Here is a 20,145-nt window from a genome sequence, read left to right on the forward strand (position 1 = left end):
CACAAACACACACTCACAGAGTTAGAGAGCACTCAGCCTAGCAATAATTTATTACAAACTGCACTGCATTCATTTACATAGCACTTTTATCCAAAAGTGAGTCCACAGATTTGAATGTATCTGCAGTGCGAATTGTACCCACCCCTCTACTGTTGCTGGTTCTATGCTCTCATTGACTGTGACACACTGCTCTACCATTTTTTATTAAGATTTTACTTTTCATTTCATTACAGGGTTGTAATGATTATGACGGAACAATACATTTATTTTTTGCATCAATAATTGTGAAAGACATCTCTCCAGTGATGACACCCATTGATCACACAAAACGTCCGTATAAAAATGTGTACAATTTTATGGTTAGTCCAAGTATATTCCCTAATCTGAAACGGTGTCATGAAATGTGGAGTGCTGTAGCATATCCAATTCAGCTAGCCAATTTGAAAGGTGCTATTGGATTAACTACTATTAAAAACAGAACATTTTGAAGATATCTTTCATTTGAGTTTTTATGAGGAAATTAAAGGTCACGGTGAACATATATTTTCGTTGAATAGTTGTGTGGTGAAAGATGTCATCTAACAAAATGAGAGCACAATAAAAGGTTGTTAAAAATAGAATTGTTTTGTAATGAGTCGAGACAATTTGCAGTTTTGTACTAATAGTTCGTAAACTTCCCAGCATACTTGCGAAAACAGCAATAGAAAGATGACAAATGTTTTTAACTAGGCCTATACAAACAATGTTGTCTGTGTCCTTGAAATGACTGTGCTAACAGGATATTTACTGTGAGACTACATGAGTTGCCTTGATAACATTCTGTCATAAATACTACACCTTTGTATGCCTCAATAGCTTGCAGTAGCCAGACCTTCACAACTCCGCTAATGGTATTTTTTCATATCTGTAGTACAACGAGGTTTAACCCCTGGCTGTATTTCAAACCCACCGTGGAATATTATCTGGATGTTTATCAGAGATCAACAACTTTTGGCTTTGTTTGTTTGTTTCTGGCCAAGGTGAAATGAGTCCCATGTGAGTTTGACATTTTCATTCCATCAAAGATTCTCAATGGCGACTGGATAGTAATTAAAGTCTAGGGCATGCCTACCTTCCTTGACTACAAAAAAGGCTACATTTGCATTGGTGAGGGCAGGCCACTGCAGCCCAATTAACTTGGATTCCTAAATCATATTGACATGACTCTAGAATTTCTTTAGAACTTTATATACACACACACACGCACGTATATACATACATGTATATACACACACATATATATGTATATAAATTATCATTCATTCTTAGCAAACATTTTGGCCAGTGCAAATTCGTTCTTTAAACACTTTTGCTGTGTTCACCCAAGAAAAGGAGTAAAGATGCAGTCGAGTACAGGCGCAGAATCTCACCATGTGTTTTAGTGCATTCAGCAGCAGTCTTCTCCCTGAGGCCTTTTCAAAATCCCCAATGATCCACACAGTCACTCCATTAATCCCATCCTCGTCTGGAGAGAAACATCAATTACTGAACAATACAATATTACAAATAGGGTGACAGTAGAAAAACGTCCATTGTCAAAATGCACTGAATCACTTCAAGTAGTCAAATACTCAGTGACTCAGCCAGTCTTGACATGAAATGGAAAGCGGGAAAAGATGAAAGTATTTCTGCAACATTCCTCACAGTTAAAAAGAGGGATATCAATCTTAAAGCTCCAGCTTGCTTATACGGTAATATTGCTAATCCCTTAAAAGGGTAAGTTATGTGAAAGAGAGCGGGAGACTGAAAGAAAGAACACTAAATCAGAAGGATATTGCGCCACACGTTAGGGTTTACTGCTTCATTCCCCTGTGTTGCCCTCCTCAGCCCCGCAGCTTCTCTTGGCAGCTCCAGCCCCACCCTGACTGTCACATCGCTCCCCAAGCAGAATGCAGCAGAGCTAGGGTAAGACTGGACCATAGAACAACTGGACCACTGGCCTGGTGCCAAATCACTAACCGGGGCGCAGTGCAATTAACTCAGACCAAGCACAGACTGCTTCCCTAAAGGGCGATTTTACACGTCCGTGGATTCATACTAATATGACGGTATTTTATCCAAGTGTGAAGTATGACGATCCGCCTGGTGAGATTAGATGTTCTACAAACAAGGCACTCCTCAGACTTTCACAGTCTCATTCAAGCAGCTCCGCTTTGTTAAAACAAATCATTTACACACTTGTTTCAAGTATACTGAACCATAAAGCAATATTTATCACTCTGAGAAAGAATAAAAGAAGCGGCAATAAAACTGAGCTATAAAATAAATGATACCCTGCCTCTTACCATTTTTTGTGAAATACTTCATTCTTTTTGCAATGACAGCGGTCTTGTCCTTGTAATCCAGGTATGAGAACATGGTGGTGTCCTCCCACTCATCTGCAACTGAAAGGAGACAATTCCCAACCTTAACAGTGATGAAATGACTGTAGTTATAATGATGACTCTGTATGCATGCTAATGAAGAACAAACTGCGTTGTGTTACCTGGAGAGGCTGTAAGGTCCAGATATGTCCTGTCGGTGCTTAAAACCAGAGGATTGATGCGTGGCACCACATTGGGCTGGTCCATAAGATGCTCTACAACATCTGTCCCTTCAGTCAACTGGCCCTTGTCAAGTGATGTAAAGAAATGTTATTATTTCTGTAACATATTTAGCTAAATCAAAATAACCTCAGCTTGAGCCAATTCGCATATTCAATAATGACTTTGTTATATAGACAATAAAATAACAATATTTTCTTGTTATTCTGTTAGGTGGTGAAAGATTTTCAGACCATAATACCCCCTAAGTTCTTACCATATAGACAGCCCTCTGGAAGAAGTTGGTGGTGTCCATGATGCGCTGTAGGATAACTGTCTCCAGTTCATCTGGGTCCATCTCGTCAGCACTGAGAGGGACTCCATTGAACAGAGCAAGAGGCAAGGAGCCCAAGCCACTCTTCTTGTAGAACAGGGCACCTGCCTTTTATCCGCAGCACAGACCCAAATCAGAGGTTAATGGATCTTCAAGCAACTTGATTTGGTTTTAAGTTTCATATGCACCTTAAAAACTGGATTATACGTATAATTACTTTTATGTCCATTCTTTAGTGTTGTATGTGTAATTGTAATACAACTAAATTTATACGAGAAGCGCAGAATGAACCTCACAAACAATGTGGTGGAGGTGCTTGAAACAAAAAGCCCACACTGGACAAACAGTATCTAGTTTCTGTGGAGACATGTTCTGAATAAGGTCATTTAACAGAAAGCTCAACTATAGAAAAGATTTGCATCTGACTGGAAGTCTTTACTATTTCTACACAAATGATTTTTTTTTTTACAAATAGTCCATGGGGGTGAATAATTATGAAATTCACTGTAGGTGTTAAAGATATCAAATTAGTAGTCTATTTCAATTAATTGTAACTAATTTTATCATAAAGTTTGCAATAGTTCCATATTGACATACAACTACTTAACGCAGTCTTTCAGTTTCTTACAATCTCTCCTGCTACTTGATCATATACTGAACAAACAGCTTGACATCATGTGACAAACTGAGAAATGGCATCAGCCTACGGCCCCCAGGTGGAACAGTGGAGACACTGACTCGCATTACTTTTGCTCGCGGGTCCAGCAGAGGGTGGGTCAGAATTGTCTCAGAGGTATGGATGAGTGGATGTTGGACCGGGCTTCCCTTTCTCGCTGCCCTCAAGTAACTCCTTGTGGAAGGTCTGGCATCTGCAAGTTCAATAATGGTTTTTGGCCAATAATGCAATCTCCTTCACCGCATGAGTGCCAGTGAAAACTGTCTGGGTAAGCAAACAGTGTGATAAGGAGCAGAAAGGTAACACTGTCCACATCGGTGGCTCAGCCCTCACGCACCAAGCTGAAGGTAAATTCTCTCCCCCACTACTTGCATGACGTTCTTTCAAATTCCTTGCTGCAAAATGTACCACGTACCCCACACACCTGTGTTACTAGTTTACCAGTCATCTAATCGCAACTGATCCTTTATTCCACAAATTCCCCTAAAAAATTCTCACATTAACTCTACCTCCACTAACATTTCCACATCCATGTTGACTCTTTCCACATGTCACTGCTGAGTTTCTGACACTAATTCACAACCTTGGCTCAAGCCCCAACACAGGTGGTTTCGATTTTGTCATTATTGATTCCACCACCAGAAAGAATCTTCAGGTTAAATACATTGTATAGCCTGACAAAGACCACCTCACCGCACTTTTCATTCCTTCCCCGTTAGAGTCTCAGTCCAAGAGTTGATTTCCAAACTGGAAAAACCCATTCCCAGTTGTGTCACCTTTGCGAACAACATATCCGTCTCTCTGGATTCCTTAAAGTCACCAGGTCAGGTAGAGGAAAACCAGCCTAATAACATGTATTACAAAACCCTCAAACCTAGCTGCGCCCAACCTTTATTCTTCATAGTACCGTTCAAAAGAAGTCCATCCTGGACCCAGACGTTCAGGCCAATAACAAACCAATCTTCATCTCCAAGAACATTCCAATCTCAACAACCTGTTTAAGAAGTTAAAGTCAGGATCCCTAATGATCTGCGCTGAAGGCGGCTGGTGCAGGCAAGGTGTCTTGCTAGGTGGTTTCTTGATCATGGACCCATCAGGTCACCTGCAGTTTTACACTGTGTTGAGGAGAGAAGGGCACCCAAAACCATCTGCGGCACTCCCCATTACCCACCCCACCTTTGCAAAACTCTCTCAACCTGAGTCTCCAATCTGGATTTTGAAAGATTGCTAGATCCCAGTGACCTTCCACAACTACATTAAAGATGCAGTCTGGGACAGTTGCAATTAACGATACATATTTTTTAAACCAGTCATTTCTTAGCAGTATGTGTAATGTAATGTTATTTATAGGTGCATAATCTATGAGTAGAATCATTATCATCGGTTAGCCATGAAATTCCAAGTTTAAAAGCAAGTGATTTTGATGACATTGGGCCCAAATTGGCATATACTCTACACAATTTAATTCAAGAACCTCAGTTCAAGCAATAGCCAGCTCGTCCACTTCTCTAGGACAAACCCTTCTCCATGGGGAAACTGGGTTCCTGTTTGACCACCCCCCGCCTCTGAAATGCACACATGCACCACCTGAAGGCACAAAAACCTGCCTTTTTGGGACAGTGTTTTGTTGTTGTTAGATGTAGCAGTGCTGCAATATTTCTTGTCTATTGTCTATTGTGGAGTCAGCTGTCTTCTTTGTGACAGTTACGTAGTCCAGTTATGTCTTTTTCTGTATGGCTTTTAATTTGTTAATGCACAAAACTTTGCAATTGCTTTAAATGAATATGACATCATCAATCTAGTGAATTATTACTACTACTACTACTACTACTAAATTCTAAAATTATGCACATGAGAAACATGCTGTCTGCCAACCACACCTTTCTTTTGTCATCATACTCAGAATCCTCCCCTAGAATCCTTGAAGCACTGGCTTTGGGGAAATTCTTCTTGATAAATGCAGACACTGTATTGACAGACAATGTCTCGCCAATCTCCACTTTGTGGTACAACTGCAAGGGCAGAAATAGTTCAATGAGACTTGCACTTTCACTGTTCATCACGTCACAGGCACTGTCGATAACTTCCAGCACTGCCTAGAGAGACTGACCCTCAGGCAAACCCTCCTCACTCGCCTAGTCCAATAACGTCTGAGACAGAAGCACAACGGGTAAGAGGGCACCATTATACAACTACGAAACATCAAAGAGACATGAGCTTTCAAAGGATTGGCCTTAAATAATTACACAGGAAAGTGCTTGCTGGGAATGGGAGAGATTTACATGCATGAGATACTTACAGACACCATAGACATGAGGGCATGTGATAAATCATACTCGTCTGCAATGTAATTCAGAAGCCGAAAAAATGCAACTCCAGCGTCCGTATTTCCATCGACTTTGTCGTCAGTATTGACGACAAACACAAATCCAATCCTTAAAGAAGCAGAAAAATACATTGTTTCAATATGCAGAGAAAATGTGAGTCACCATCTGGTGGACCTGAGATGTGCAAAGAGATACGCAGCTCTCTGTCTGCAGCCTACCTGAGAGGGATCTTGTGTTTGTAGAAGAGCTCCGCCAGTTTTACGAGCTCAACACTCTCTTCCTGAACTGGGTCAAGAAACAGCACCTGTAAACATTGAAAAGGAAGGCATGCTGAGTTCTCAACTAGAAAGAACATACTTAAAACGCAGGTTTACTTTGAAATGTCCTACTGAAGTATTTGCAAGTGCAAATGTACCTCAACAGACCACTAGGTATGATACATAAGTCCCCCAAATACTGGAACAAACTGTTCCAGTGGATTTGTCTCACAACACCCCCCCAATCTGTATATATTCCTTTGCTCTCCTCCTGGGACTCACCAAGTTAAATAAGTTCCGTCTAATCTGGCGGATCACACCAGGAAACGTGGCTCTCAGGAGCTCCTGGACACCTGAGGGCCAGCTGCGATACATGGAGTCTGTCTCAATGTCATTAATCCACTGGGAAAAGGGAAGCGAAAGGAAAGCAGTTTGAGTCTGGAAGGTTGTGAAAATTTACTTTGTCTTAAACTGGGTATAAGTGTCCTCAGGTTAAAATACATCAGAGTAATCCACTACAGTAAAAGCATAGTGTTTCTGCATTTCATTTGAATCTGGTACTTCAACACTCAAATAAGCCACACTTACATCAGCCAGAAAATATTGGAAATATGTTAACCTCAATATCGTATATATCAGCAATTTATAGTTATGGTCTTGAAACTGATGAAATCCATTCATCGCAACTGCACTCCATCAAATATTACCTAAGCCGCAGTTGATATATGATACTACATTTGCCCCTAGTGGAAAGTGAATGGGAGGTTAGATACATGTGTAAACTGAAGGATAAGGAGCGAGGGAACGAGACACAAACTGTAACTAAATAATCCATTACAAGCCAAATTGGCACTAACAACACTCCTTCTGTCCGAACTCAGAGAAACCTCCCTGAGAAACAAAGAGCCACACTAGCATACTAATGCAGGTTAATGTTTTTCCTCAGGATTTTGTTCTAGCGAGAACTCTGCTAAAGTTAGGTGAGGCAAGGTAAAGGCTATGTAAAGGTTAGGAACAAGAACTAACCAAATATCCTCTCAAAGCATGTAGCACATTTGAAACACCCTAACCATTCAGTCAACCAACCTCATTATTACTTCTAACGGGGGAAAAGATTTATAATGGAAAATCTGTAACGTTCTAAACAAACACTCCCATCTCTCTAGATACTAGAAGGGATCGTTATATATCTTTTACAGACAGACAGATGAATAGAATGCATAATCTACATTAAATAAAGCCAACATTTTGTACTGCATCTAAAAATATAAATTAAAGTTTGCAAAGTTTTTTTTTTATTTTAATTGATCGTCTTCCTTGGCCTGCTGCCCAGTGTATAACTTAGGTTTTTGGCAGACTGAGAATCGAGCAATAGTCTGATGACTGATCCTCTAATCCACACCACGATGCCAGCACTCAAGACAAAGCCCCTGCAATGCTGATCTGGTCCAGGAGAGAAAAAAAGAATCCCTTTCCACAGGACGTTAGCTGTTGGCACACGCCCATCTTTGCCCCTCACCGTTATAGCCGGATGGCGGATGTCTAAAGCATAGTTTTCTTCCACAGGATTCATGGGCAGTCTCAGCAGCTTGCCTAGATGGTCTCCCTTAATGCCCAGGTTATGGAGGCCCTCCAGGATCTTGGCTTCACCTCTGATGGTGTCCAAGATGCTACCAACGACAGAAAGAAAAATCACAAGTCAGCTTTTAAATCCCTCCCAATCAAGGCGGCTGTCAACGTCACGCTAGACCAGCTCTGACCTGCAGCAGGGTCACTGTGGGACGCCAGTGCCGAGGCTTCCCAGGGAGAGAGTGGGAGAGCTGACAGGCTGACTGCTGATCCACCCTGCTGAGCGGAGCAAAGCGGAGCTCATACTGTACCTAAAGGGGTTGTGGACGTCCAAATCAATGTGCAGACCGTTAATGAACAGGCCTCCATCTCCCGGGTGGATCCCCATGGTCTCACTTAGCCCCTGGAACAGAGACTCAGAGACTTAGTCCGCTTCCAACTGAATCCCACATCATCTCTCAAGCATTGTTAATGTGACAATGTGGCAATAGGTAATAAGGACTGACAACTAAGAAAAAAGTGTGAAGGATGTGAGAGTCAATATAAATAGATCCCTCAACAGATTATGAGAGATCCCATTATAAACACATGTGCACACAATTATGATATCACACCTTTTGGTTGTCCTCAATTTCTTTTCTCAACTCTTGGTTTACTGCCACTCTCGTAAGTGATCTGTGGGAACAGTAATAATGCAAAGTCACCATAGGTATTTTCCCCTCCCCATCCCAGAAGAGCAGTAAAAACCTTGTTTTAATCTTCAAAATCTGTGGGCCCTCAGATAGTATATCTGCAGCTGACTTTCTGTAAACAAAAGGCAGACTGCTGATTCAGCACACCCAGGTTCTTGCTCATAACAGCTGTCTAAAAAAAGTAACATTTCTGGATCGCATTCAAGTCTACAAACTAGTGAGTATTTCCTATTTCATTTCAAACATATTTATTCTGACAGAATGCGTGAAGAGTATTAAATTGAAATGGTGTGAGGTGTAAAGCTTTACCTGGCTTTGCTGGGAAAGTTCTGACTGAGGTCTCTCATAAGCTTCAGAGCATCAAACCTTGGCACAGACATGATGCTGGCGGCTGCCTGGAAGCTTAGATCTGCAGAATGAAACATTTCACATTTCATCAAAGGTTGAAATAATCTTAAATTGAACCAGTTTATTGTTTTTCTTGGAAAGGTAGATCATCTTGGAATGGTACAGTGCTTCCGGAAAATGTTCCATGCATGAACGTACAACACTGTGAAATGCTGTGGACTGGAAAGTCAGTATACATCATCAGAGCTATTTTCACTTTCTTAGGACATTATAACATGCAGTGTTAAAGCTAAAGCTTGTAGTTAGCAAAGCCCATTTCCATTCCAATGAACACAATCACAGCAAACCTCTTGAGACCACAATCTTCGACCACTTATCCTCAAGGGTTATAACGAACTGGTAAAGATATATATTTTTTTCTGGATTAAAACTCAACTATGATAAGTATATCAATCAAATTCATTTCAATCAATCAAATGTATTTATAAAGCCCTTTTTACAACAACAGTTGTCACAAAGTGCTTTTACAAAAACACCCGGCCTTAAACCCCAAGGAGCAAACAACAGTAGTGTTGAATATTACGGCGTGTCTTCCGATTACACGACCGAATGGTGCAGTTGATGTGCTTGGTATGCATACCCCGGAAACAACTTGTTTTTATTGAAGTGAATAGAAACGAATAGAACCTAAAAACAAGGAGGGAAACATTAGTCTGTCTATGGAAAGATTAGCCTGATTAATTATGTATTGATATTGTAGTTTACAAACCTATTTTTGACTCTACTGACTCTAGGATATTTTTTAAAGCCACAATAATTTATTCATACACTGAACATAAGTTAGGGGGACATTAAGACTTCATCTTTAAGAAACCATTACATGAAAATAATAACTAAATCCAAACTGGTTTTCAAGCAAGTTACTGAGAGGAAGTTTAAAAAGACGATGCCATTATACAGATTATAAACACCCATTTTCAGTGGACTAATGATGGAACCTTTTTAAAGTATCATCCTTTCTAAATGAAGCCTTACAGAGTAGAATTCCAATTACATCCAGAAGAGGCAGAACATATATTATAGCCGATAATATGGCTAAACTGCAATGATGAGGATTAACCAATTTTCTGGATTTTTTTAAGGAAGCTATTAGTTTATGAATGACATTATGAAGAACAACTGTAAAATTGTCACACAAGCAATGAATAGAGTTTTATGGAAATATTTGTTCAGTGCAAAAAATATTATTAATAATTAATTGGGTAATAGTCTGCCACGTATTAAAAACAATAAATGGCTAAAAATGACCAGCATATATCATAGAATATAGTGCCTTCAGGAAAGTATTCAGACCCATTCTCTTTTCCCATTTTATCCCTATTTTTTGTTATGTACCTAATTTATAATTGATAAAATATATATTGTTGGCATTCAATCTAAACACAATACAACAAAAGTACAAACTGAGACATATTTCTTATAGCAACTGAAATATCGAAAGTACGTAAGTATTCAGACCCTTTGCCATGACACTCTAAAACATATATACAGCTCCAGAAACAATTAAGAGACCACTGCACCTTTTTCATTTCTTTCCAAAAAAGTCAAAAAGGAAGGTTTTGAGTGAGGAACAGAAGGGGTCAAATTAAGAGACCACTGCAAATTCAACGCTTCTGTTCCTCACTCAAAACATTCCTTTTCAACTGTTTTGGAAAGGAAAGAAAAAGGTGCAGTGGCCTCTTCATTTTCTCCGGTGCTGTATAGTTCAGATGCATCCTGTGCCCTTTGATCATCCTTGAAATGTCTCTAGAAGTTGATGGTCCACCTGTCACACATTCAATTGATAGGACATGATTTAGAAAGAGACACACCTGTCAAAACAATGTCAAACTTCACAGTGCATGACAGAGCAAAAACCAAACCAAAAAGTCCAATGACCTTTCTCTTGACCTCTAGATTTGGGGGAAAGCTTTTTTTTTTTATTGCTAAAGCATTGACATTTCCAAGGAGCACAGTGTGCTCCATCATTATGAAAATGTAAGTTAGGAACCACCAAGACCCTTAGTAAAGCTGGAAGTCCAGACAAAATAAGTAAGTGGGCAAGAAGGGCCTTGGTCAGGGAGGTGACCAGAAACGCCACTCTAACCGAGATTCAGAGTCTCTCTGCAGAGATGGGAGAACCTTCCAGAAAGACAACCATCTCTGCAGCACTCTATCAATCAGCCCTTTATAGTACAGTGGCTAGATGAAAGCCACTCCTGAGTGAAAGGCATATGACATGCCGCCTGAAGGACTCTGAGAGCATGAAGAAAAAGATTCCTGACTTTTGAGTCCCATTGAACAGAACTGCAAAGTTGGTAGGGGCATACCCAAGACCTGATCGCTGCAAATGGGGCCACTACAAAAGTAATGAACAAAGTATCTGAATAATTATGAACATGACATTTATTTTTTTATGTTTTAATTAGCACACATTTCTAAGAATGTGCTTTTATTTGTATTGTATTTAGATTGAGGTAAAAAAGTACTTAAGTCGGTAACACAACAAAATGTGGAGATATTTAAGGGGTCTGAATACCTTCCCAAACCACTGTAGCTTCACACTCACCTAAAGGATTATTAGGAACACCATACTAATACTGTGTTTGACCCCCTTTCGCCTTCAGAACTGCCCTAATTCTACGTGGCATTGATTCAACAAGGTGCTGAAAGCATTCTTTAGAAATGTTGGCCCATATTGGTAGGATAGCATCTTGCAGTTGATGGAAATTTGTGGGATGCACATCCAGGGCACGAAGCACCAGTTCCACCACATCCCAAAGATGCTCTATTGGGTTGAGATCTGGTGACTGTGGGGGCCACTTCAGTACAGTGAACTCATTGTCATGTTCAAGAAACCAATTTGAAATGATTCAAGCTTTGTGACATGGTGCATTATCCTGCTGGAAGTAGCCATCAGAGGATGGGTACATGGTGGTCATAAAGGGATGGACATGGTCAGAAACAATGCTCAGGTAGGCCGTGGCATTTAAACGATGCCCAATTGGCACTAAGGGGCCTAAAGTGTGCCAAGAAAACATCCCCCACACCATTACACCACCACCACCAGCCTGCACACTGGTAACAAGGCATGATGGATCCATGTTCTCATTCTGTTTACGCCAAATTCTGACTCTACCATCTGAATGTCTCAACAGAAATCGAGACTCATCAAACCAGGCAACATTCTTCCAGTGTTCAACTGTCCAATTTTGGTGAGCTCGTGCAAATTGTAGCCTCTTTTTCCTATTTGTAGTGGAGATGAGTGGTACCCGGTGGGGTCTTCTGCTGTTGTAGCCCATCCGCCTCAAGGTTGTGCGTGTTGTGGCTTCACAAATGGTTTGCTGCATACCTCGGTTGTAACGTGTGGTTATTTCAGTCAAAGTTGCTCTTCTATTACCTTGAATCAGTCGGCCCATTCTCCTCTGACCTCTAGCATCAACAAGGCATTTTCGCCCACAGGACTGCCGCATACTGGATGTTTTTCCCTTTTCACAACAATCTTTGTAAACCCTAGAAATGGTAGTGCGTGAAAATCCCAGTAACTGAGCACATTGTGAAATACTCAGACCGGCCCGTCTGGCACCAACAACCATGCCACGCTCAAAATTGCTTAAATCACCTTTCTTTCCCATTCTGACATTCAGTTTGGAGTTCAGGAGATTGTCTTGACCAGGACCACACCCCTAAATGCATTGAAGCAACTGCCATGTGATTGGTTGATTAGATAATGGCATTAATGAGAAATTGAAACAGAATAACAAGGAAGCAGAATAAATAGACAATCTTTGGGTATCCTGTGATGGACAATTTTGGGGATAGTTGTTAAGTCATAATATCTGTGCTCCGAAAAATGAACAAACGGTTTTAAGATTAAAGAACAAATACAACCAGTCTCAATTAACGAGACCAGGCAAGCCTAGTTCAGCCAGACCGCAATAGAAAGTATTGCCATCTTGTGATTCGAACCTGGATCGCCCACGTGAAAGACTGTGTCATTAACCACTATACTGCGGAGCTGTACATTTGAAGGGTGTCAGTATAGCCTCTTGTCTCTATCTTAAACAAATCCTCTTTTGCCACTGTCTGTTTTAATAGTTATTTGGCCATTTGTGAAGGACATTGATACAGTTAAACTGACTAACGTTCACTACGCCACGGTATTACACATTTAGCAGTCGCTAGACTCCATTTAGGATTTTGTTAAACTGACTAACGTTTCTTATTAAGTTTATCTCCACCATAGCGTCTATGAACTATATTGCTTTTGCCACTGGCCGTTTTAACACCTTATTAGCAAGTAATAGGCTTAGTAGTATCTACTAACTTCCTAGGAATAATCATAAGAATTGAGCAATTTCTAGCAAGACTGAAGATGAACGTTTCCATGCCAGAAACAGTGGCAATATAACCGTATACAGTTTCAATTAAGGCTTACTATAACATAACTACTGTATGTTAAGCCAGTAAATGTGTGCAAAACGCATGCACGGATGTGTACTTCGAAAATCCACCAGAAACAGTCGCCATATAACAGTAAACTGTTTTATTTCAGGCTTATTATAATGTAGATACTAATGGTTTTAGACAGCGAAGTTTTCGTCTATACGGAATAATTCATAACATGTACTTTGCTTCGCCTATGAGGAGATACGAACTCAGGACCTATAGTTCACCAGTCCGCTTCTCTAACCACCACGCTATTTAACAAGGGGTAGTTAGTCAGTCAGTCTGTCAGTCAGTCAGTGACTCACTCAGTAAGAGACATTCACTCTTCTTGGCCGCTTAAAATGTTACTTTCAATATCCAAATTGAAGAGGTGTTTGACTCCCAAATTGGGCACTATTATGATTAATTGTTTTGCTCAGGGACATAAAGAAAAATTGCTAGATAATCTGAAGAACCAACATCAATCAAAGGAAACTACAATTCTACTTTTAAGTATAACTTTTTATGGTAATCTCTGAATAAATGGCACAAATCGAATGGTGTTTCACAAGATAAACGTAAACCTAAGTAAGATAAACGTAAACCGAAGTAAAATAGTAGAATGTACTGCAAAAAGAAATGGTAAAACATACAAAAACATAAAGTGAAACATCAAAAATGTTATTGTTTGCCGACTATATGTACTTTGGTGGGCTGGTCATGGTGATTAAAGGTGTGCTATTTTCCATATCTGTCCGGATATCGGGCTGAGTTTTAAAAAAAAATCTCTTTTGGTTAGGATGGGGACGTCGTCCTGCTGGAAGCAGTCGTTTTAATTACATTTGCTACACCTTTAAACAATAGATGTCTTTATTATGGTGGGAATTTTTTTATTCTAAACCAATAAAGAGAATACAATTCATGTTTTGTATTTGACAATCTATGCTGTGCATAATAATACTACTGATAATAATACTAGCTCAAGAGTCAAGTGCTATGACTTTCACTCCATTCTAATTAATCAAACAGTCATTGCAGCAATCCTCACAATCAGTAAGTGGCACTATCATGCAGAGCCAGGACTTTATTGTAAATGCTCTATGTGACTGGAACATAAACAACCAATTGTTTAAAGAAATGATATTGCCCCACACAATTTGTATTTGTATTTTTTTAAATCTCAAGTACCTCAACTAAAAACAGAATGAATTGGATTAACAAAAGAGTTGTCAGTGTAATTGAAAACTATTATGTGATAAAAGAATAATATAAATAAAGATTTGGACATTAGGCTACTCCCATAATGTTAATAAAGACACCTAAAGAAGCAAATATGTAAACAAATAGGTAAGCAAACCAGATTTAAGGATAAGTCTATGGTTTGTAGTGACAGCCATGCCTTGGAATGGTACTGGGAAGTTCATGAAAACGTCTGGGAAGATAATCAAGTAAATACTGACAGTAGAGAAGAAGATTGCGTGGCTTTTAATAGCAATTTTGCCACACCCCCTTGGAACATATCCTACACAAATTCTGGACGGCATTGTGGGAAACAGATGACGAATATGTCACACCTTGAATTTAAGGGTTCACAACTGCTAATTGCAAAAAATGTATATTCAAATTTGTAGGAATTAAGTAGAAAGCACACTGTGACGCAACCGGTAAATAGCATCAGCAGTTACTCGCATACCTCCGGTTCTGTGAATGAATAATCAATGCAATCAGTGGGATTTTTTCATGAGGGATATGGAAACGTCCTGGGTGGACCTGGGTTTTAGCAAAGCTGCATTAAGGGATTTTCCTTTTCAGGTTATGTGAGGAGGAAAAATGTGTAGCAGTACCTTGAAGCTCCCACACCTTGAGAGGGGCCATGTCGTTGGTGCTTTCCAACAGATACTTCTGGAGCTCCCCAAACTGCTTCTGCAAGTTTGGATGCGATTTTCTGTGATGAAACAACAGAGAAAGGGATTTGTTGAATAACAATTATCATACCAATATAGTTAGGTCCGGATATCATTGGACACTGACACAAGTTTTGTTATTTTCGCTGTTTACCAAAATATATTTAAGTCACAGTTAAATAATGAATATGGGATTAAAGTGCAGTCTCTCAGCTTGAATTTGAGGGTATTCACATCCAAACTGAAGGAAGGGATTAAGAATTACAGCTCTTTGATATGTAGCCCCCTCTTTTCCAAGGGACCAAAGGTAATTGGACCATTGACTCAAAAGCTGTTTCAAGGACAGGTGTGGACTACTGCTTCGTTTTTCTTCATCAATTTAGCAGGAAAAAGTCTGGAGTTGATTCCAGGTGTGGCAGTCGCATTTGGAAGCTGTTGCTGTGAACCCACAACATAAGGTCAAAGGAGCTCTCAATGCAAGTGAAACAGGCCATCCTTAAGATGCAAAAAAAAGATAGATAGAGGTATTTTAGGTATATATAGCCCCTGAAATAGGGGGACTATATATGAAAATGGTTTCAATTCCTAAACATTTCATACAATATTTTTGTTCAACCCCATTAAAGCTGAAGGTCTGCACTTCTATTGCATCTCAGTTGTTCCATTTCAAATCCATTGTGGTGCCATACAGAGACAAAATGATGAAAATTGTGTCAGTGTCCAAATATTTCTGGACCTCCCTGTACATGAAGGGGAACTGTGGCACATTTCGGAAACTGGTATGACTGCTTAAAAACACACTTGACTCAGTTTTGTACTGTCGGTGTGCACGTTTCAAATTCTCTCAGTAAACCATATAATGTTGCCCTTGCTACAACTCTACCTATATTTTGTATACTCAGAGTAGGAAAGGTGTTTGACAATCCAACACTGTCAGAGAGGATAAAACACTATACATTTTCCAAAATGTGCTATTTTTATCCTTTGAACACATACAAACACATACTTACTTCAATTTCCCAAAAAGAAAGCCCTGTACTTCATCAATATCATCCTCTTCAGTGTTAATTGTACCTTTGTAAAAAGAATAGAAAAAATTGCCCATAAGATTCTTTAATTAGGCTCTGTTGAATATACTTAAATATAGCATTGTCATTCACAAATGGGGTATAAATGAGTAAATCCACCTTTTACTTGTGTGTCATCCACAGCTTTGTATTCAGTGCTTTTTATTGCCAGTTCAACACCATATCCAGACAATAACATCTTCTGGGGCTTTGGTTCCTGTATTACAATCAAGCACAAGTACATTTTTAATATAACTCAATATAAAAGCCTACAGCACCTAATTCACTATCACTAAATACTGGAGAAGCAGAATAGTTATTTGCAAGACTTAAAGGCCTATAATGCTTTTCCTCATGAATGGAACAAGCGGTACTGTATGCCAAAGGGCCTGTGAATTTTAACCTCAACGGCCCTCTGACCCTTCACTATTTTGCCAGATCTTAGAGAAACAAGGCATTCTGAATGTGTAGTATTTCACGCCTGCTCTATAGCTTGGCGAACTCAGGAACATCTCTGAAAAGAACACATTAGTGCTGCTTCTCACAGTGTCAGGCCATCGATTACTCAGGCCCCAGCTAACTTCTGGTTATCGTATTCTCTTGCTGAACACTGGCAGCTAATGCAATCCATTTGTTGTACAGCTCTGACGACCTCGCCTTTTGTGGAGGCTGTGTTTAAAGCTGCGATGGCCTTCCTGCTTCCATTTCATCTTTCCATAGAACACAACATTGAGACCATTGACCAAAACGCACAGTAAAACACAAGCCTGTCCATTAACCTATCTGAGCCTTTACACTAAAAACATACAATCTCACATCTGTCTAATATTGGATTGAGTTCCAAATCCTATGTACACGTGTACAGTACAGCCGAACAAACAACCTTGATGAGTTACAGCATATGAGGATCCGTGATGATACAGAGCTAATAAAAGACTTACAGTGCAGTAGGTGTGGTAAAGTACTCAGTCTGTAAATACAGTTTTAAAAAAGGATATCACAAAACCCTCCTTACTCACAGCTACAAAGTGACGCAGCACATAGATGAGCTTGCCCGCAGCAGCCTTTTCAGCCAGCACCTTGTGGAAGGAGCCAAACTTTTTAGTGCCAATCTCAGCGTAAAGGATCACAACTGGGACATCTGTCCCATTAAGTCCTGGATATTTGTGATCATTCTTGTACAGATATGGGTTTGGCCTGCCAACATGAAGAAATGTTTTTTTAATTTAACCATTTACACACAGATCTTTTATTTGAAGTAAAGAAAATTTAAATCATCTAAATTATTGTCAATTACAAGACAGCAGATTTGTATTGTATTTGTAAAATTTTGTTACTGTTACAGATGTGGTGAAAAGTATTGGCACCCTTGCACTTTATACAAATAATACACCATTTGTTCTAGTAAACTGTTGAAATTCAAAAACCATGTGGCACCCACATGTACAGTATTTCTTTGGGATGCAGTTAAAAAAATATTTTTTTGAAACAATGTTATTTGAAGAAAGCGCCGGGGCACCACAACTGTAGTTCTAATTAGCTAACCCACTTCAGTAGAAGGGACAGGTAGCTCCACAGAGGAGGTGAGGATGAACTGGTGTGTAACTACCTGGCTGCAGCTGCCTTTAAGAGCTTCTTTAAGTCCTTTGTGCTGCAGCCATGTTGGCCGTGGACCGAGACAAAAGCAAGGCAAGCCTCAGGCGGAGGCTCGTCACTGGCAATCTGTGAAATGCAGGAGAACATCCTTTCACTCAACACTGTTAAACAACGTTAGGACGTTCTAAAACGACTCAATAATGCAAGATTAGATAAGATTATAATATCACCACACCACATTACATTATAGTTTGACATTAAGGACCATGAACAGCTCCTGCATATATACTGCACTGACTGCATAAAATGGATCCATCTATGTACTGTAGTGCACAACGTGGGTTTGTATACATATGCTACATTCATTTGTTAAATCAAGCCACATGCTAACAAACTTTTTCTCTGATTAGCTTAAGGGTCATACAAAATGAAATAATTGCTTGAGGAAAATCAAGTATTTTAGTCGGCTGAACGATGGAGGGACAATTCATTCATGAGACTTATTTGCATAAAATGCTCAGAAATACTATGTTATTCACGTAGGTAGCAGAGATTTCAGGGCTTACCTTTTGGGATGCATAGACAGCTGGTGAGTAGGACCTCAAGGAGAGGGCAAATTTGAGAAGATTGACCTGAAGCTCAGTCAAAAACTGGCCTGCCTTCTTGATGACCAAATTATAATATGAGCGCACAGACTCTGGAAAGGAAATTTTACTGAAATGAATGTCCAAATATCTTGACTGTCACAACCAAAATAAATTATATTCTAGACAAAACACAGATCTTTATTATTTATGAATAATCCCCATCCAACCTCCAAGTGTCTGTTTTGATCAGGTACCGCCCAAAGTTCCAGTAAAGAGACAATGCAATGGATGGTGTGGAAACCATTGTATATATATATATATATATATATATATATATATATATATATATATATATATATATATATATATATATATCATAACACTTCATAGCAAGTGTCCACATACCTCCATTTTTGTAAATAGTTAACTCCTTCACAGTATCAACAAAGTGCCAGAATTTCTCATTTCCATCCTCTGCAATAAACTCACTGAAAAAAGAAGAGTGAAACGGAAAAGTCCATTAGTGCCGAAAGGCTTGCAAGTTAAACTTCATTGAGGAACTGCAATGCGTAACATTAAGTTGCTGTATTGTCGTTTGGTAAAACTGCATTTACTACACATTGTACACCAGTAATAGTTTTTTATTACATAGCTAGAGTTGAGCAGTTGAGGTAATTACACGGTGGAATGAAAAGCAGTCCCAATTCATATTTTGTCATTACAAAACCCTGATCTACATGCTGGGGAATACTGTATGAAAATGAATCCAGAATGGGGGTAAACTAACCCACTGCTTACAAAATATATATGCCTACTATCCTATGGGGTATCCTGGAAAGACATGAGAAGTAGCTTTGCCTCTCCAGTTGTTTTTTAGTGTACCTTGTCTCCAAGAGGAAAGGTGTCATGCTCCACTTGGCTTTTAGACTGGCAGAGACGCCTTTGGATGTGGATTGGACATACTGGACCTTCAGCAGGAGCAGCGACAACAACAAGACGTTTCTCATTGTCTACAGACAGGATGGAGAAGAGTGGCGTGTGCGGCAATTGATTTTCGATATATAAATTAAATCAAGGTTTATAGAAGTGAAATGTAACATGACCCTGTTAGTTGTCTCAATGTGCCACGTAGCTGTGTCAAGCATTTGTTTACAGGCGTTAGGAAACATAACATGTGAACGAATCAACGCAGTTCAAATATAAACATAAAACGAAAGAACTTGACAAAAGATAACATGGGAAAATGTTTCATAGGAAACCTGTTCAATTAACCGGGATAGCAAATGAAAGACAAACGTGTCATTAAAGCCTTAGGTAAACAGATCATGATATGAATGAAAAATTATTCAAACAAGACTACAAGTAAAACGGTCTATGACTACGACAGTTGTTACATTTAGTTCCCAAAATAAACTCGAAACGTTCACTATACAGACATTTGTAGTGCTTAAACTGTATCAGTGTTCCTTACCCTGGTGATGTTGGTCATTGAGAGGTCCTTCGTATAAACCTGTGTTTGTGTTATGTTTAACAGACACATAAAAAAAAAAGTTTAATGAAATGCATTGCATAATTTATTACCTAATGTGTATTTTAGGCTAAACAAAGTATGCGTTGCCGCAGTTATTAAAGAAGACCGTTTTGAAGACAGCATTTTGAGCAGGCATTACCAAGGCCACCTACTTATCGGAATTCCCGCACCATCAATGGGTTTTGGCCGGTTTGCGCAGCAATATCAGAAAATGCTTCAAAATAGCTGT

General features: G+C 39.4%; 1 protein-coding gene across 6 annotated transcripts in view; it reads right to left on the minus strand.

Annotated features, from left to right (window-relative positions):
* uggt2 (UDP-glucose glycoprotein glucosyltransferase 2) overlaps window positions 1–20,115 on the minus strand; it is a 50,181-nt gene extending 30,066 nt beyond the window's left edge. For 2 of the 6 annotated variants that reach the window (XM_020054843.2, XM_020054842.2), the window contains exons 1-21: window positions 19,857–19,956; window positions 19,268–19,395; window positions 18,791–18,873; window positions 18,365–18,495; window positions 17,812–17,924; window positions 17,222–17,399; window positions 16,323–16,419; window positions 16,146–16,209; window positions 15,076–15,176; window positions 8,726–8,825; window positions 8,339–8,399; window positions 8,036–8,127; window positions 7,675–7,825; window positions 6,438–6,557; window positions 6,117–6,202; window positions 5,871–6,006; window positions 5,452–5,583; window positions 2,839–3,003; window positions 2,525–2,648; window positions 2,325–2,423; window positions 1,410–1,504 (exon numbers count right to left, since the gene is read on the minus strand). In XM_020054843.2, the coding sequence (XP_019910402.2) occupies window positions 1,410–1,504; window positions 2,325–2,423; window positions 2,525–2,648; window positions 2,839–3,003; window positions 5,452–5,583; window positions 5,871–6,006; window positions 6,117–6,202; window positions 6,438–6,557; window positions 7,675–7,825; window positions 8,036–8,127; window positions 8,339–8,399; window positions 8,726–8,825; window positions 15,076–15,176; window positions 16,146–16,209; window positions 16,323–16,419; window positions 17,222–17,399; window positions 17,812–17,924; window positions 18,365–18,495; window positions 18,791–18,873; window positions 19,268–19,395; window positions 19,857–19,925 (2,325 nt within the window). In that variant the 5' untranslated portion in view covers window positions 19,926–19,956. Of the gene's footprint in view, window positions 1–1,409; window positions 1,505–2,324; window positions 2,424–2,524; window positions 2,649–2,838; window positions 3,004–5,451; window positions 5,584–5,870; window positions 6,007–6,116; window positions 6,203–6,437; window positions 6,558–7,674; window positions 7,826–8,035; window positions 8,128–8,338; window positions 8,400–8,725; window positions 8,826–15,075; window positions 15,177–16,145; window positions 16,210–16,322; window positions 16,420–17,221; window positions 17,400–17,811; window positions 17,925–18,364; window positions 18,496–18,790; window positions 18,874–19,267; window positions 19,396–19,856; window positions 19,957–20,068 lie in introns of those variants that run through there. The other 4 variants (XM_010894863.3, XM_020054845.2, XM_020054844.2 and 1 more) reach the window with 3 other exon arrangements.
* Window positions 20,116–20,145: the final 30 nt, after the last annotated feature.

This window comes from Esox lucius, chromosome 16 (genome assembly GCF_011004845.1).
Source record: "Esox lucius isolate fEsoLuc1 chromosome 16, fEsoLuc1.pri, whole genome shotgun sequence".
Lineage (NCBI taxonomy): Eukaryota > Metazoa > Chordata > Actinopteri > Esociformes > Esocidae > Esox > Esox lucius.